This window comes from Electrophorus electricus, chromosome 2 (genome assembly GCF_013358815.1).
Source record: "Electrophorus electricus isolate fEleEle1 chromosome 2, fEleEle1.pri, whole genome shotgun sequence".
Classification (NCBI taxonomy): domain Eukaryota; kingdom Metazoa; phylum Chordata; class Actinopteri; order Gymnotiformes; family Gymnotidae; genus Electrophorus; species Electrophorus electricus.
In genome coordinates this window covers 29,666,589-29,681,675 of record NC_049536.1, presented here as the reverse complement: position 1 = coordinate 29,681,675, position 15,087 = coordinate 29,666,589, and the positions used below count along the sequence as shown (strand labels likewise).

Genomic DNA, 15,087 nt, shown 5'->3' with positions numbered 1-15,087 from the left:
ATGGCTTTTGTGAGGCAGGAACAAATAAATAGCAAAGGCTACTTATTTTTTCTCTTTTTTCTTGCACTACTTTCCTCAATTTAGCCGTGTGACTGAATGTCAGCAGTGCAGGGTGACCATGACCTATTTACTCAAGCCTGATGCAAAAAGTGTGAGCACGGCTCTGTTCAGCATGGCACAGATGGTGGCTGGTGATCCTCTCTGGGTGGCCAGCTAGAAATCGAGCCTGGCAGTACATCTTTGGCTGAACTCACTAGACGACTGTCAGCTCAGAAAACGTAGCAGAAGCTTCTTTGTTCCGTAATAACCGCAGGTTTTAGAATATCCTGGGACAAAGGGGCAGTTGCAGCATTCCACAAAACAGAGGCAGGTTACTGACATCATACCAACGTCCGAAGCTTCACCCCCACCATTTCTCCCAACATAAGCACATTGATCTAGGCAAGTATTCAGTTTCCAAGTTACGGAAAAGTGTGGCCTATAGTCCCATGGACAAATGGTGGGCCAGTCAGAAATATCTATACATTGACTGGTTATGATTAAATTACTGCTACACATTGACCCTAATTAAACTGACAGTTCAAAAGGTTTAAGTGCATTGTGAAAATTCTATTCAAAATAAACGCGTCCTTCAACACACTTATTTTTCTTTTTTTCAGGAGCAGATGTTCCTTATAAAACTGTATGCATGGTCTCATGCATCGAAACTTGATTTGCACACAAATTGAAGTTAAAATAGTGTTTGTAAAGTGCTAATTTAGATGCTCAATTAGGCTAGCTAAATGTTTGACTATTTTATGCAACAGTAGCATCCTGAAACTGAGTTTTGAGGTTAAATAATTCAGAGGCAGAGAAAAACCAAACCAGCGGTGCTCAATTTCCATCATGGAAAATGTCTAAAAGGGGCTTCTGTAATTGCACTCTTTATATGACAATAATCTGACTCACCACCACTTGCCATTCCTACTGTATATGGCATGTCATTCTCAGAGTGCACTAATAGAGGAACCAGAAGATTGCCTCTCTCATATATTAATGCTACCAGTTGCTCTCTTGAGTGCTACTTGTTTTTTATTTGTTGTAAAGATTCCAAATGTGGGGGTTAATGACAAATTAACTGGCATAATATCTACATGAGTCTTACTCTGTGCATGAAATATTCAGAGGTTTTTAAAAGCCCTTAAATGGTGGGATGGAAGCAGACTCAGCCTAGTTCAGCTGATGGGACTGTATCAGGCTGTAACTGGTCTTTGCTTCTTCCAGGCACCTACTGTGGACTGTAGGTTTTTGGTCAGGGACAAAAGCCAAGTGAACAAGCATGAATAAGGGTGAAAATTTGGACACCTCCCAATAACCACAAACAGGCCGTATGCATACACTCATATAATCTAAGGTTCTATTGTTGTGAACAGTTGACTTTTTCTGTGGGTGTGTGTTGAAGGTTGTTTAGTGGAGGTGTCTCATCTGTGTTTAGGTTCCTCCACAACTCCTGATTTCCTCTGGCTCCTTCCTCTACTTTTGCACACAAGCCAGCCCTATAGCTCCACCCACAAGTCTCTGTCTTAGTGATACATGTCACCTAAGGGTAGTGCTGTTAGGATCACCTTGTTGATAGGAGCAGCGTGGAGATCTTTGATGCCCCAGCCATTGGGAGTGCATCTTTGCCTGTAACTAATAAACTGGGAGCACCCAGAAGCATCCATTCACTCTGGGTCCGGTCTTTGTTGCAGCCCCAGTGTTACCTCATTTACTATCCTGGAATTGCGAAGGTGAAATAAACAGTAGTAAATAAGCTAAATAAATGCAATGCCATGATGCATGTACCTGTGCTTGGACCTTGCACCCAGACAGGATCAGATGGAAAATAAAGCTAAGCACATTTACATAGATCAGAATCTGATTATTTAGATTTATGGGGGTGACGGAGCCTCCCATCACAGTGACAGTTACAGAGCCTCCCATCACCCAACCCCATTACTCTGTCAGTAACTACCGTTGCTCCATCCCACAAAATATCAGCAGTAGTTGTCCAGATTCGGCCAGAAGCTCTGGAATTCCACCTGGGACCTGTGCAATCTCTCCATCTTCTGTGGGCTCTAATATTTTGAGTGTAGATTATACTGTCTGTTCAGAATATTTTGCAACATAAGTAGTAGCAGAGAGTGTACAGAGGGTATGTTCCAAACTTGTAAGCAATGAAGTTCAGGAAATGGTATCCTTAAAAAAGGATACCAATTTCACCTAGTTTCAGATTTTAATCTAGGCTATCAGAACAAAGACAGAAACCCAAAAAAACCGGCACATGGGGCCACCAGGTTGAAAGGAAATGTTAGCTGTAGCTATAGTAACAGGGATGTTTTCTCATTTTCATTCTCACTCTTCTCGACTGGCAGCAGTGACCAGAGAGCGTGCGTGCGTGCGTGCGTGCGTGCGTGCGTGCGTGCGTGTGTGTGTGTGTGTGTGTGTGTGTGTGTGTGTGTGTGTGTGCTCTGTGAGTGAAGTGTAAACTTGTTTTGCATGATTATATTCATTCTGTTAGTGAACTATGTACATACACTGATATGCTCTTTCTCTCTATTTCAGAAAACTGGGCACTCTAACCGAACATTCGGCCGGTTCACCCATGGTGTGTTTGGTTTTATAGATAACAGGTTATTACAAAAGAGATTTTACAATCACACTCTTAAAGTCTGTCAGCCATTATAGTGTGTGGTCTGTGCTTAAGACTAAGGATGCATTTAAGTTGTAACATTCAAATTTCTGTATTATTCTGTTTATAAATGTTTATAAAAGTGTTCATAAATCACTTCTTTCTCTTTTTTTATTGATATTTCGTGTATCATTTGGCCTGTATGCAATACATTTGTTTGAATTCAAGAAGGACTTTAGAACAAGCAGATTAGGAAAAAATATGTTTAATTTAGTGCAGCATTCAGATCTACTTTTCTCCCTCCCTCACATATCTGGCTCTCATGTCCTTGAAATCTAATAAGCACACATTTAATGATTTTGTTGTTTGAACAACAGTAATATATCGACATTTCTACAGATGATCCCTTATTCACCATGTTTCTAACCAGAGACAGAAGGGAAAGACGACTGTCATTTGAGTATCTGGCCCTTGTGTCTAGAAGAGGTCATGGAGACTAGAGCAGACTGAAGAGAACAGACTTATTTTACTATTACACCAATATCTTGCTTCACTGTCTCCTGTTCTGTTCTGCCACAACCTACACAATTGTTAAGACATTATTATTAAAGTATGCTAATAAAGATAATATTCATATTCTTATTAGGTACTTAGCTAATTTAGACTTAATGTGCCTTAATGTTTGCAAATCAGTCCTCAGTCAGAATCAAAAGCAGTCCATGCTACTCACAGCAATATATACAAATTCCCTGGCATCCTTAATCTTATTGCTGACCAGACTGTGTTGATGTGGTCTTATGAACTGTTGAAAGGCATGATTGATGTTTTAAATATTAATAATAAATGTGTTTTTGGTTTAACGGTATTACCATATTTCATTTAGCTCATTTTCTTTATTTTATTATTAATGTTGATGTCGGGTGAGTTTGTGTGTGAGTGAGAAAAAGTACAGGTAGTCATGCAAAGCCAATTTACTGAAATTATTTGGCAGCTTTCTGAAAAGGGTCTAATTAAGAGGGAACTGACAATACCTCAATTTACTTGATGAATGTGAGCCAAAATAATTTCTGCATTAATAACGTATAATGATTATTTTGCATGAACACAGTTTATTCTGCTAAAGTACATGTACTTTATGAGCAGAGATGCTTTCATTTCAAGTGAAAAAAGAAGTATTTGTCTCCATATCAAAGTGTAAAATGTTAAATAACTTAACAGGGACAGAGACACATTAATAAAGGGTGTTCTATTTTTTTGTTCACTCTTAAAACCATTTATCATGTTTGGCTCTACAATGATCATGATCACCTATAACATGAACAAGAGTTCAGTATGTACAGTTCACAATATAATATATAGTTCAAAAGTATATATTAGGAGTGCATACTTTTATTTCTTCTTTTACAAGCTATATTATTAATATAGTTATTATTATTTAACTTTATTGAGAGGATAATAAAATTAAAAGTGTCTAACATTTACTCTTAGAAAAGTGCTGTCCTGTTTTTGAATAACTTTAACTGATAATTATATTTTGCACTTTATTAACAAATGAAAACCTCTATCCACTGGTGAGACATTCTTCTGCACCTTTCCTCTAATGCACAGTGGAAAGCAAAGATGGACAAAACACAGACCCTCACTGTACTGGTTATTCAAAGGCCCCTGAGTGTCATCACTGACCTCACTGATAGCACTGTTGGGCAGGTGAGGGTGGGGTTGTAGTGGATGCCTGCTCAGAACTTTCTACCAATTGATGGGGTTGTGTGACTAGTCGACTCGGGGTAAGATTGGTTTCTATAGTAACGGTGCTTTCTTGTTTTCCTCTCCCCTCTGCCACTATGGAAGCGAAGTATTTCGCTCATGTAGGAAACAGAGTTATGGTAATGGATATTTCTGGCTTTGATTTATTGCAGCTTTCTTCTTTTATAACTTCTCCATCCCATCCCTCACCCACCTCTGTGCATCTTCTGCTGTCATTACATTACTCTGTGCCCAGTGAGAGGTCACCTGTTCTTCTCCTCCTTCTCACATTTAGACATTTTTTTTTATCACTTGCTAATCCAAAAATATGTAATTTGTACCTGAGATTTCTTGGTAGTAATGCAACGCATTAGTCTTGTTTACCTGCCTAAGTCACTCTCTGTGTTTGAGCTATTCTCCATCTCAGCTGCTGCCATTCCGTCACTGTGGTAGGGCTTTGGTTTCAGCCTGACGGCCTTGCTTCCCGCCCACAGACTCTGAAACCACAGAGGACGAAGCAGGCGATCCTCAGATGGAAACCAAAGAAGGCGTCAGAGGCGCTCCAGACGAGACCTCCCGGCATGTTCCTGCAGGTAGTCACCCTCTCCCCACTAATCCAGCATATCCTCGTCCTCGCTATGGTTCCTCCACAGCCTACCACAGCCAGCCCGGTACCCACTCCATTTACGAGCAATATGCACAGACATGAATGACTTGTATATTTGGGGTGGGATCTTCAGGGTTTTTAGTTTTATTTTCACCTGGTGAGAGAAAATCACTTTTGTTTATTTTTGCTATGCGCAGTTCTGTGGTTAGTGTGACTGTTTTAAGTATTATGCACCAGTAAATTAAATTAATTTTGTCATTTTGACTTGTTGATGGATTACGTCTGAGCCAAACAAATAATAGCTTTTGTACAAGAAAACAAAATGCCTAAATTATTTCCTCACTTGATTAGGATTTCTGTCCCTCTACTGCTCAATACAGTGATCTTGATCCTTAAAAACTGTAGCCGATTTAGATGTGAATGTCTCTTCAGATCTGACACTCACCAGTCATTTTATTAACAAGACATGTCTTGGGTATACAGTCACAGGCCACTTTAGTAGATATGTATTTTATATGTGCATTTTATAAGTCTACAGTTACAGACTAGGTAATCTGAGGGTTTGCACAATTTGTTGGCCACCCTCAACACCTGTGATTTAATAAACAACTGGTCCAGAAACCTACTATCAATAAAGGTTAGAGGATGGTTATCATCTTAATTGTGCTCTATTTCAATTAAGAATATTATATACAGCCTTAACAGCTGACAAATAATCTATTCTTAAATCATGGTTGACGATGCGGACATGTGGTTCAGAGAATTTAAAAACATAGTGTTCAGCAGCAAGGATTAACAAAGCCATCCCCCAGAACAATTAGAGACTGGACAGATATTTTTGACTCTAACAATGTAACACATAAATGAGACTTGGTTAAGTTTTGTTTTTGTTTCCCTGATATGTGCCCCACTGACCTAATTTATCTGCCTTAATAGGTCTTCTTAACTTTGACATCTTTGTCTTATATTTTAGACCAGGACATATTTGAGTTTTCCTTCATGTCCACCCTTTATTTTACTTTGTGAACCTGACATTTTTGCAAATGATATCATTTTGTTCTACTTCTTTTTATATTATTATTGACACCCTCCACCATAAAAAAGGTTAGAGGGTGGCTAACACAAATTATGTATGACAACAGGTGTCTGACTCCAACTGTGCACCTATAAGGTACAATTTCTATTAAAGAATCTGGATATTTTGCTATCAGTCCATCTGCTGCTAAATGCAAGTAATAGCCCTCAGAAAAATAAACAAAAATGTTTCTATATATTTTCTATACATTTTAAACATGAAAGTGATGTACTGTGATATATTTTTTTATAGTGCAGATTTGTACAGAACCTCATAGCTAGAAAAAGTGGTGCCAGTTTTTTGCTTAAATCCTAGCATGTTCACATGATTGATCTCAAAGATCTTTATGCTGTTGATTCTAGCAAATGTATTCTTGCCAGAAGATAGGCAATGTTTCTGAGAAGTTTATTCGTGTTTGAGCAATTGCCACCTTTGCTTGCTGTCATTACGCATTATGACAAAGATGTTCAAGTGGATGCAGGATAGTTGGGGTTGGAGTAGATCTGGGATATCCTCACAAGGGGGCACGATATTTCCATTTCTTACATCAGAGAATGGCTGAAAAAAAAAGAAAACAGTATTTCTAAATCGAACATGTAGGTAATTAAAATGAAGAAACAGCAGTGCAAATAAAGAAACAAGTTAGCTATCTGAGCCTTCTCTTTAATGTTTTCTGAAGTCTTCATTGTCAAGATTAGCCCGTGATCAGCGGAGCATTCACCATTGTGGTTATTTCACTGCAAGATTACTTCCCATCCATAAACTCTGTACTGAGCAATGAAAGATGCATTGTTTCCTCACCACCCACTGCTATGAAAACCTCTGAAACCTGTCTAGAAAATCAATGTCCACAATCCAGAGGCAAATAGATAAATCAAAAGAATAAACATGTTAAGGATATGGAAGAGCACATGGCTTTGTGTGAAGAAGTGCATATCCGATTGATTTGATGGGTTAGGAAGCCTGCCTGGGGATGGGTGGGTGGAGCAAGCCTCAGTGAAGCTGATGGATGTTTGCTGTTTATTTTGCCTCCTGTTTCACCTGCATTTCACCAAGTTTCATGTGCCCACCAGCGTCAAGCATGCTCTGATAATGATGAGGTCACCATGACTGCCACAGTGCTGCTGGAAGCGTCACACTAATAGCCATCACCTTCTTCTCCTCTTTACCTTACTCGGCATACATGTAATTTATGCAGATTTTGCAGATTGCATAACACAACAGATCCTAATACTACAGAATCATTTCCATCTAAAAATGATTCATAAAAGAGGATAAGCACAAGCTTTATTTTACCATGTGTGTCTTGAGACTTTTAGATTTTACCACCGTATGAAAGGCTACAATTAGAGAACCTATTTGAAAGACATTTTAATCATCTCATGGAACTAAATCTTTCACTTAGTCTTCAATGTCAATTATATTAGATGCCTTTGTACATGATAGACAGATATGATAGACTCACACTTTCCACTGTGAGTGCTGTCAGAGACATTAGACAACAGTCCAACAGCAATAAGCTTCAGTTATCCAAAGAATTATCTCAATAAGACATGGGAATATTTGGTCCATGTGTATTCTTGTATAGCTGTGGATTTCTGTCACCCCTCTCCCAACCTGTGTAGTGGCCAAGATAGTTCACCGATGAAGATTATAATCAAGAATCTGTTATCCAGTTTTTACTGATTCCATCAGAAGACTTGGACTTCTTTTAGACTTAGCATTGTGTGATTTTTGCTTGCTAAATCGTCATACCTCTGCCTTTTTCACGCTTCTGCAGGTGAGAGGATGATAGACGTGACACCAGATGCGAGCGGCCACTGGGCATCTGGTGAAAACACAGTGGTCGAGAGAGAGGCACTGTCCCTGGGATCAAGAGCACCAGGGCCACAGCCCGCCAGGCAAGCCACCGGCCGGGAGCCGACGGCCACCCAGATCAGACATCTTGGGGTGGAGCCGCTGATCCGGGCATCACGCGCCAATCTGTCCCGGCCAGTTTGGGGGTCCGAGGAAAGTGTGTCTTTAGCTAGCGATTACTGTGGTAGCACGTTCAGCCTCTATAGAGGAAGGACTTTTTCTATTCCTCTGTAAGTAAAAACATTCCCAAGCTCAAATAATAAAAAACATACCAACCCCAGCAGACACAGTCCACAGCATAAACAGATCAAACCAATAAAAAAATAACTCCCATCAAATCCATAAACATCCCTCCATTCCAGTTCTGGTGCCACAGGAGACCCTCGCTCGAACATGGCATGTGTGTGTGTGCTGAGGAAGCAGAGCAGAGCCTGAGGTGTAATCTCTCTCACCTCACTCTCAGAGCGGGGAATAGCGCCTCTCTGAGGCCCATTATATCACAGCAGGGCTGACAGTAGCCACTGTGAGTGGGCTCTCCGTGTTTGGATGGGGTTCAGTTCAGCCCACAACGAGAGAGCTGCAGGAATTGCCAAAACTGGTACAATTAGTCATGACTCACTCACAGCTAGAGATTCAGTAAACTAAAACAATGACTCACTGGAACAAGCACCAAGTCCAAAGCCCCGTTTTGTTTAACAACAGTTTTTTTTGTTTTGTTTTTTTCTGACCCTCACTTTGACACAAATATCATACTTGCATAATGTCTAAAGTGCTGTTAAGAAAGTGGAAAACTCGTCATGAACAAGTTTTTTTGGTTTTGTGGTGATTTGCTATGATGTTGGCTTCATCAGTTGGCTAGCACACAATGCACATAAAACAAGTCAGAGGGGCTTTGAATATATCTTCTGGTTTAGTCAGTCTTCTTTGGCACTCACAGCCATCTTGGAGCGAGGGATAACTGCACCCAACACCACTCAACAGGCCCTCACTCCCCAAAGATATGTCCCAAACTCCAGTAGACAGCTCTCATTTAAATCAAATATAATTTACCAGCCATCTGCCCACAAATAATAATTCATTAGGAAACTGTCCCAAATTCATCACAGAACATTCACATTCAGTGCTTCTGATATTACAGTCTGGTATTTCTGTGCAGTCTGGTATTTAGATCTAAGCACTGTAGCTTCCCTCTCGCTCTCATCTATTAATTTTTGTTCTCCATCCCTGTGCTTGTGATCTCACTTTTCACCTGTCCATTCGTTTGATGTTCTGTCAATGGACTGCATGGACCATGCACGGAAGTGAATTGATGATGGCGGGCTAGTCCTGTTCCTGTCTGAAGCTGAGGTAATCTTAATGGCTTGTTCCTAGAGATGGCAGGCACAGGGCACTGCCATTATGTAGTCATTATTGCCATTATTCATTAATGTCCTGGCCTTTAAAATGGCCAGCCAGTAAATGTGTGCCAGATCAGTGTTACATAATGTAGCAGCAGAGGTTCAATGACTGTACAGCACTGCTGACTGCATTGCAGCTGAATGTTATAGTTTTGTAAGGATTTTAGGTAAATGCTCTGCTTCAAAGTAAGTGGTGCAGATCTCACCATAAAAATTCATGCAATGTTTGTACATATTTCATGGTCATACTGTCACACCCACACCTGTCCTCTGGATTATAATAACCTGTAGAAGCAAAAGAATAGGATGTATTTGTGTTCATTGGATTATACAATATCTTAGAACACAGACAAATCTGATTTAATTATTCTCTAAACCCTAAACAGCAAATTAGAAATTAGATAAACTAAGTTGACAATTATACCACCTCCCCTGCTTTCTTTGTCCCTCATCTAGATTTATTTATTTAAGTTCATACCTTCCTTTGACCCCCATTGTCCATAAACAAATTATTTTCTTTTTCTTTTTTTGTACTGTTGTTTTGTATTTTAACTCACCCAACAATGGATGCAAAAGCAAAGCCTTGGTGTTGCTTGTGTTGTGGTGATTATTTGCGTCCCATTGCTGGTGTGAGGTGCCACTGAGCCTTCCAGGTTCTCCCTGTTTTCTCTGCATGCTGGCTTTGAAGAACTGTTTCAGCATGAACTTTTCCTTGCATGAACCTTTTGTCAAATCTTAACATTTTAAGAAATTGAAACACTTTAATGGATACATATTCACACCTACTTGCTGTCAACTAATATGTGGTTCAAATTCTGTCCCTGGTTTTATATAACAATCAAATAATTTAGATTTTTGATCTTAACCAAGAAAGCACAAAACATTAACGAACACAAAAATTGCCACATTTTTCTTCTACTGAAAATGTACACGCAGTAACTGTAACATCTGTAAATTTGACTATTTGAAATAAAATTTTAAATGTAGAAACAACTCTTGGTAATTTATGGCTATTTCATTGTCCATCAGCTTAAGAAGTGCTATTGTAGTGTATATTTAATTTAAATGTATTTTTAAAAATTTCTCAACTCAGATCCAAGAGATATCTAATTGTTGAATTTTCATAGTGTACTAACATCACCCACTGCTAATTAACATCTTTATTTTTCCCTGTGTGCATGGCCATGTTCAGTTGCATGACAGTGCTTGGGTGATGTTCATGCAGTCTTCTACACTGGATACCCCATATAGAAGTAAGTCCAACTATTTGGAGGGTGGGCAGGAATTCAATGCAGTTAAGAGTAAAAAAAACAAAACAAACAAACCTACATCTCTTTCAGAAGTCAAGTGATTGCAGTTTGGTGTGGACAACAGCTAGCATTCTGGATGTTTTCCAGTTCCCAGCTGATTTCAAATCCACCCTCCCCTCCCTTTCTGCACTCTGCTTGATGACTCAGCATGAATATTTATGTGCTTGTTCTAAATTATTATTTCCTTCCCAGCTCCAAGTGGCTCGAGACTTAACTCTGTGGTTATCCAGTGGTACATGGTGGTCTAGTCCAGTGTTTTTGGAAGGCATAGGCTAGTAGGCACGGTTTAATTTGGCTTCACCTAACCTACACACCTAGTTGTATTGTAAAGTCATCTTGATTTGGTTCTCCTGTGATGATGGGTAAATCATTTTCTGGTGACACAGTAAAACCTGGTCTTGACTGTCACCCCAAGACCAGCGTGAAGCATTTCTATTTCTTTCATGTTTTGAACATCTCCTCACAGTATTTAGCCAGTTTTGCCAGCAGTATATAAGTAAATATACAATATATACTTAATATATAAGTGAATATGTAGACTTTACTAAGTATATATAGTAGAGACCTGTCATATTTTTTTATTATTATTTCTTTACCCCTCTCATAATTGGAAAAGTTTTCTATTTTTATACCTCCAGGTCATAGATGCAATTCAAAACAGTCAAATTTTCTTACTCAAGAAAAACACATGGTGAAATAGAAATACACAAAAACCTAGATACAACTGAAAGAGATACACAAGCATCTGCAAATTCCTGCTCACTTGCATTCTGGGCCCAACAAATCAAAACGCCTCTCTGGCCCCCTGTCCTCTTCCAAACAGCTGGGCTCCTCCCACTTATTAACCCAATACTCTAACAGAACATTTCCATTAATCACCTTCTTTCAGGAGCCAGTCTGAGGAAGTTTTGAGGGAATCTCCCCCACAAGTTCTCCCACCCCCCTCCCCCAAAATTGCCCGTTCATCCACCTCTCCCATGCTCGGTCGCGCTGGTTCAGGCCCCCCCACGCCCCTCACTCCCCGCAAGAAAGCCATCGTGCCGAGTGAATATCAGGACACGGTACCTGGAGAGTTTGAAGAGAAGATCAAGCAACCCAAATCCTCAGCCATGTCCCAAAGCAGTGCACAGGACTCACGACCCCAGACTCCTGTCAGTGAGTACTCCCGGAAGGACCTGACTTCCCGTCCTTCGCCCAAGCTCACACGTGCTAGCTCTAAGATCTTTGAAAAGGTGCGTGTTTTTGAAGAGCGGAGAAGGAGCATCGACAACCCCGAGGGCTCCATCTCAGGACGCTCTTGGGCTGGATTTCACAGAGCCCCTTCCATAGACTCCGATGATGGAGGAAGCCGCCTGGGAATCTCAAGGGAGAGCTCCAAAGAGGACCTCCATGAAGCTTTGAAGGCAGATGCAGAACAAAGGAGGTCTATGTTCCGGCAGAGGGCTGCCTCTCTGGAGGACAGACCTCGCTATTCTCAGAAGGTACAGGACATTGAAAACAAGTTCACAGAGGAACTTCAGCGCATTAAAAAGCTTGTGGGAAAACCCCACATGAAGAAGTCTTTCTCCACTGAACAGCTGTCCACCTGCCACAGGAACAGGCAACCTGTGAGGAAACTGGAGCCCATCCCACCTCAGGTGCTCCAAAAGCTGCAAGACAGGGAGCGTGCTGAGCAAGAGAGAAGCAAGAGAGAACGAGCCAGGGAATCTCCCCCACCAAAATCACCCCAGGTTCAAGCAATGCGGCAGACCCAGCAACAGCAGTCACTTTTACAGGAGCAGGTAGTTCGAGAGCGATCTCCTGTCACAACAAAAACAGCAAGCCGAACGGCAAGAGAATCATCCCCCTTAGAGGCAATGCCCGCATCTGAGTTACCTGGACAAAGGTCTCCAAGACTAATACGCGGACCTAGTCCGATTAGAGAGAGCCCACAAAGGTCTCCAACTGTAGAGGTCACCTCCATGGTTGAGGATCGCCCGCGGTCCCCTCGCAAAATGAGGGCAGAGTCTCCTTCCAGAAATGTCCTGGAGATGGCACTGCGCAAGGTGGAGCAGAGGCCTGCAAGCCCACTTGTGAAGAGGGTGACCCATGTCCAAGAGGCAGCACCGGTCCACTCTGAGGATGAGCCTATCCAACGAAAAACACCACTAGAGCTCACACTGCGAAAGCTGGAGAGAAGACCTGAAAGTCCTTTGGTGCAAGGGGATGTGCTGGCAATGCAAGCGCATCCCATCCAGGCACCTTCCAAGCCACTGAGGATTTTATTATCCGCCTCTGAAGAGGAGCAAATGAAGGTCAGTGTGACTCCTCCAGTTACATCCCAGAAGCTCACCATCCCTCAAATTGTTGTTGAAGAGGAGCCCATGGAGACAGAAGCCCCTGCAGCTCCACGGAGTGATAAAGTAAGAAAAAGCCCTGAGGCCAAGGAAGAAAAACCACCGAGAACGAGAGGGAGGGGACGTAGACAAAGACCCATGTCCCCTGAATTAGGTGCGTTTGTTTTTTCTCATTCATGACTGATATCATCTTACAAAAGAATTTAGGTGAATCACTGGCAATGTTATTTATCATATTTAAGATATGAATACTGAATTCATGTGGAGGCCTTAGTTGAAAAATGCTGAAAAACACTTGCTTTTCTATATAAATGTAAACATTGTTCAAGGAGTTTATAGGCTTAATTTTTCTATTTCTCTCACTTTTCTTCAAATTCACTAAATTAATGCTTTTTTAAAAGAATCCCATCTAAACCATGTTTTATTATGAGTAAAAGTAATAATGAAACATGAATTATCTATAGATTTCTGTAGAGTATCTATTAGGATCCTTGCAAAATCAACACAGAGACAAAGGTAATAACACTGTCATGGATATTATCAAATCAAATTAAATTTATATATATAGCGCTATTTACAACAGACATTGTCACAAAGCAGCTTTACAAATGTCCAAGTCCAAGCCCCCTGTGAGCAAGCCAAGGGTGACGGTGGCAAGGAAAAACTCCCTAGAGCATGTGGAAGAAACCTTGAGGGAAACCAAGACTCAAAGGGCGCCCCATCCTCCTCTGGCCGACAACAGTCACCACTATAGTAAAAATTTTAAGAGAAAAATAAATAAATAAATAAAATGTAAAAATAAGCAATTAATGTCTTGTCCAGTTTTCTAGAGGTTTTAGTCTTGTCCCAAAGGTGTGCACATGCCCGAAACACATCCCGCAAGGGAACGTCCATCAAGGCCATCCGGTTATACTGGATTGGTGGGAGTAGCCATGGCAGCTGAGACGGGTTGAAGCTCAGTAACATAATGAGGTGTAGGTAGATGTACCTCGACAGAAAATAAAAATAGATTATTAGGCATGTCCTGATATGAGCATGTGTAAATTAGGGAACTACAATGTGCAAAGATGAACTCAGGCAGATCTAGCTATGGTAGCACTGCTAAAAGGAAAGAGCCAGAAGGAAACACAGGCAGGAGGGCACCCTGGAACATCAGCACTCCACCGTTCTCAGTCAACAAACTTGAGTGACAAAAGAGAGGTGAAGTGACAGCATCATAACATCCCAGTTTGCCATAACTCTTTACACTTTTACCTAAGATGGGAAGTAGTTAATAAAATGCCTGACTGTACAAATAGGTTTTCAGTCTAGCTCTAAATATTGAGACTGTGTCTGAGTCTTTTACAGGAAGGTTATTCCATAGTGTGGGAGCTTTATAGGAAAAGGCTCTGCCCCCCTGTGGTAGATTTTCTTATTCTTGGTACTAATAAAGAGCCTGCAGCTTTTGATCTAAGCAGACATGGTGGATTGTAATGCATTAGGAGTTCTCTAAGGTACTGTGGGGCAAGACCATTCATTGCTTTGTAAGTCATTAGAAGTATTTTATAATCAATCCGAAATTTTACTGGGAGCTAATGTAAAGTAGCTAAGACAGGAGTGATGTGATCAAATCTAGTTCTAGTAAGAACTCTATATATAACTATCATCAGCATAGCAGTGGAAACTAACACAGTGTTTATGTATAATGTCAAGGTAGCATGCATAAAAAAAAAGGAACAGATCATTGTGGGACACCTTACCTAACTTTGTTGTATGCTGAGAAGTCTCCATTTATGTTAACAAACTGATAGCAATCAGATATATAAAATTTAATCCAGGAAAGGGCTATTCCCCTAATCCCAACAACATTTTTTAGTCTATCTAGTAAAATGTTGTGATCTATAGTGTCAAATGCTACTCAGATCAAGCAATATAAGCAAAAAATCATAACCCTGGTCAGAAGCCAACAACGGGTCATTAACTACTTTAATTAGTACTGTCTCCATACTATGATTAAGCCTAAACCCTAACTGAAAGACTTCATGTCTCTGGATCTGATTCAGATATTATCTTAGCAGCTGAGCTATAGCTTTTTATAGGATCTTGGAAATAAATGGAAGATTTGAGATCGGC

The 15,087-nt window shown here is 40.6% G+C and overlaps 1 protein-coding gene across 9 annotated transcripts in view; it reads left to right on the top strand.

The window, feature by feature from the left end:
- spegb (striated muscle enriched protein kinase b) overlaps positions 1-15,087 on the top strand; it is a 69,951-nt gene that overhangs the window by 19,961 nt on the left and 34,903 nt on the right. For 3 of the 9 annotated variants that reach the window (XM_027005670.2, XM_027005664.2, XM_027005663.2), the window contains exons 2-4: positions 4,888-4,986; positions 7,856-7,976; positions 11,529-13,129. In XM_027005670.2, the coding sequence (XP_026861471.2) occupies positions 4,926-4,986; positions 7,856-7,976; positions 11,529-13,129 (1,783 nt within the window). In that variant the 5' untranslated portion in view covers positions 4,888-4,925. Of the gene's footprint in view, positions 1-2,583; positions 2,652-4,498; positions 4,534-4,887; positions 4,987-7,855; positions 7,977-8,175; positions 9,280-11,528; positions 13,130-15,087 lie in introns of those variants that run through there. The other 6 variants (XM_027005666.2, XM_027005665.2, XM_027005668.2 and 3 more) reach the window with 6 other exon arrangements.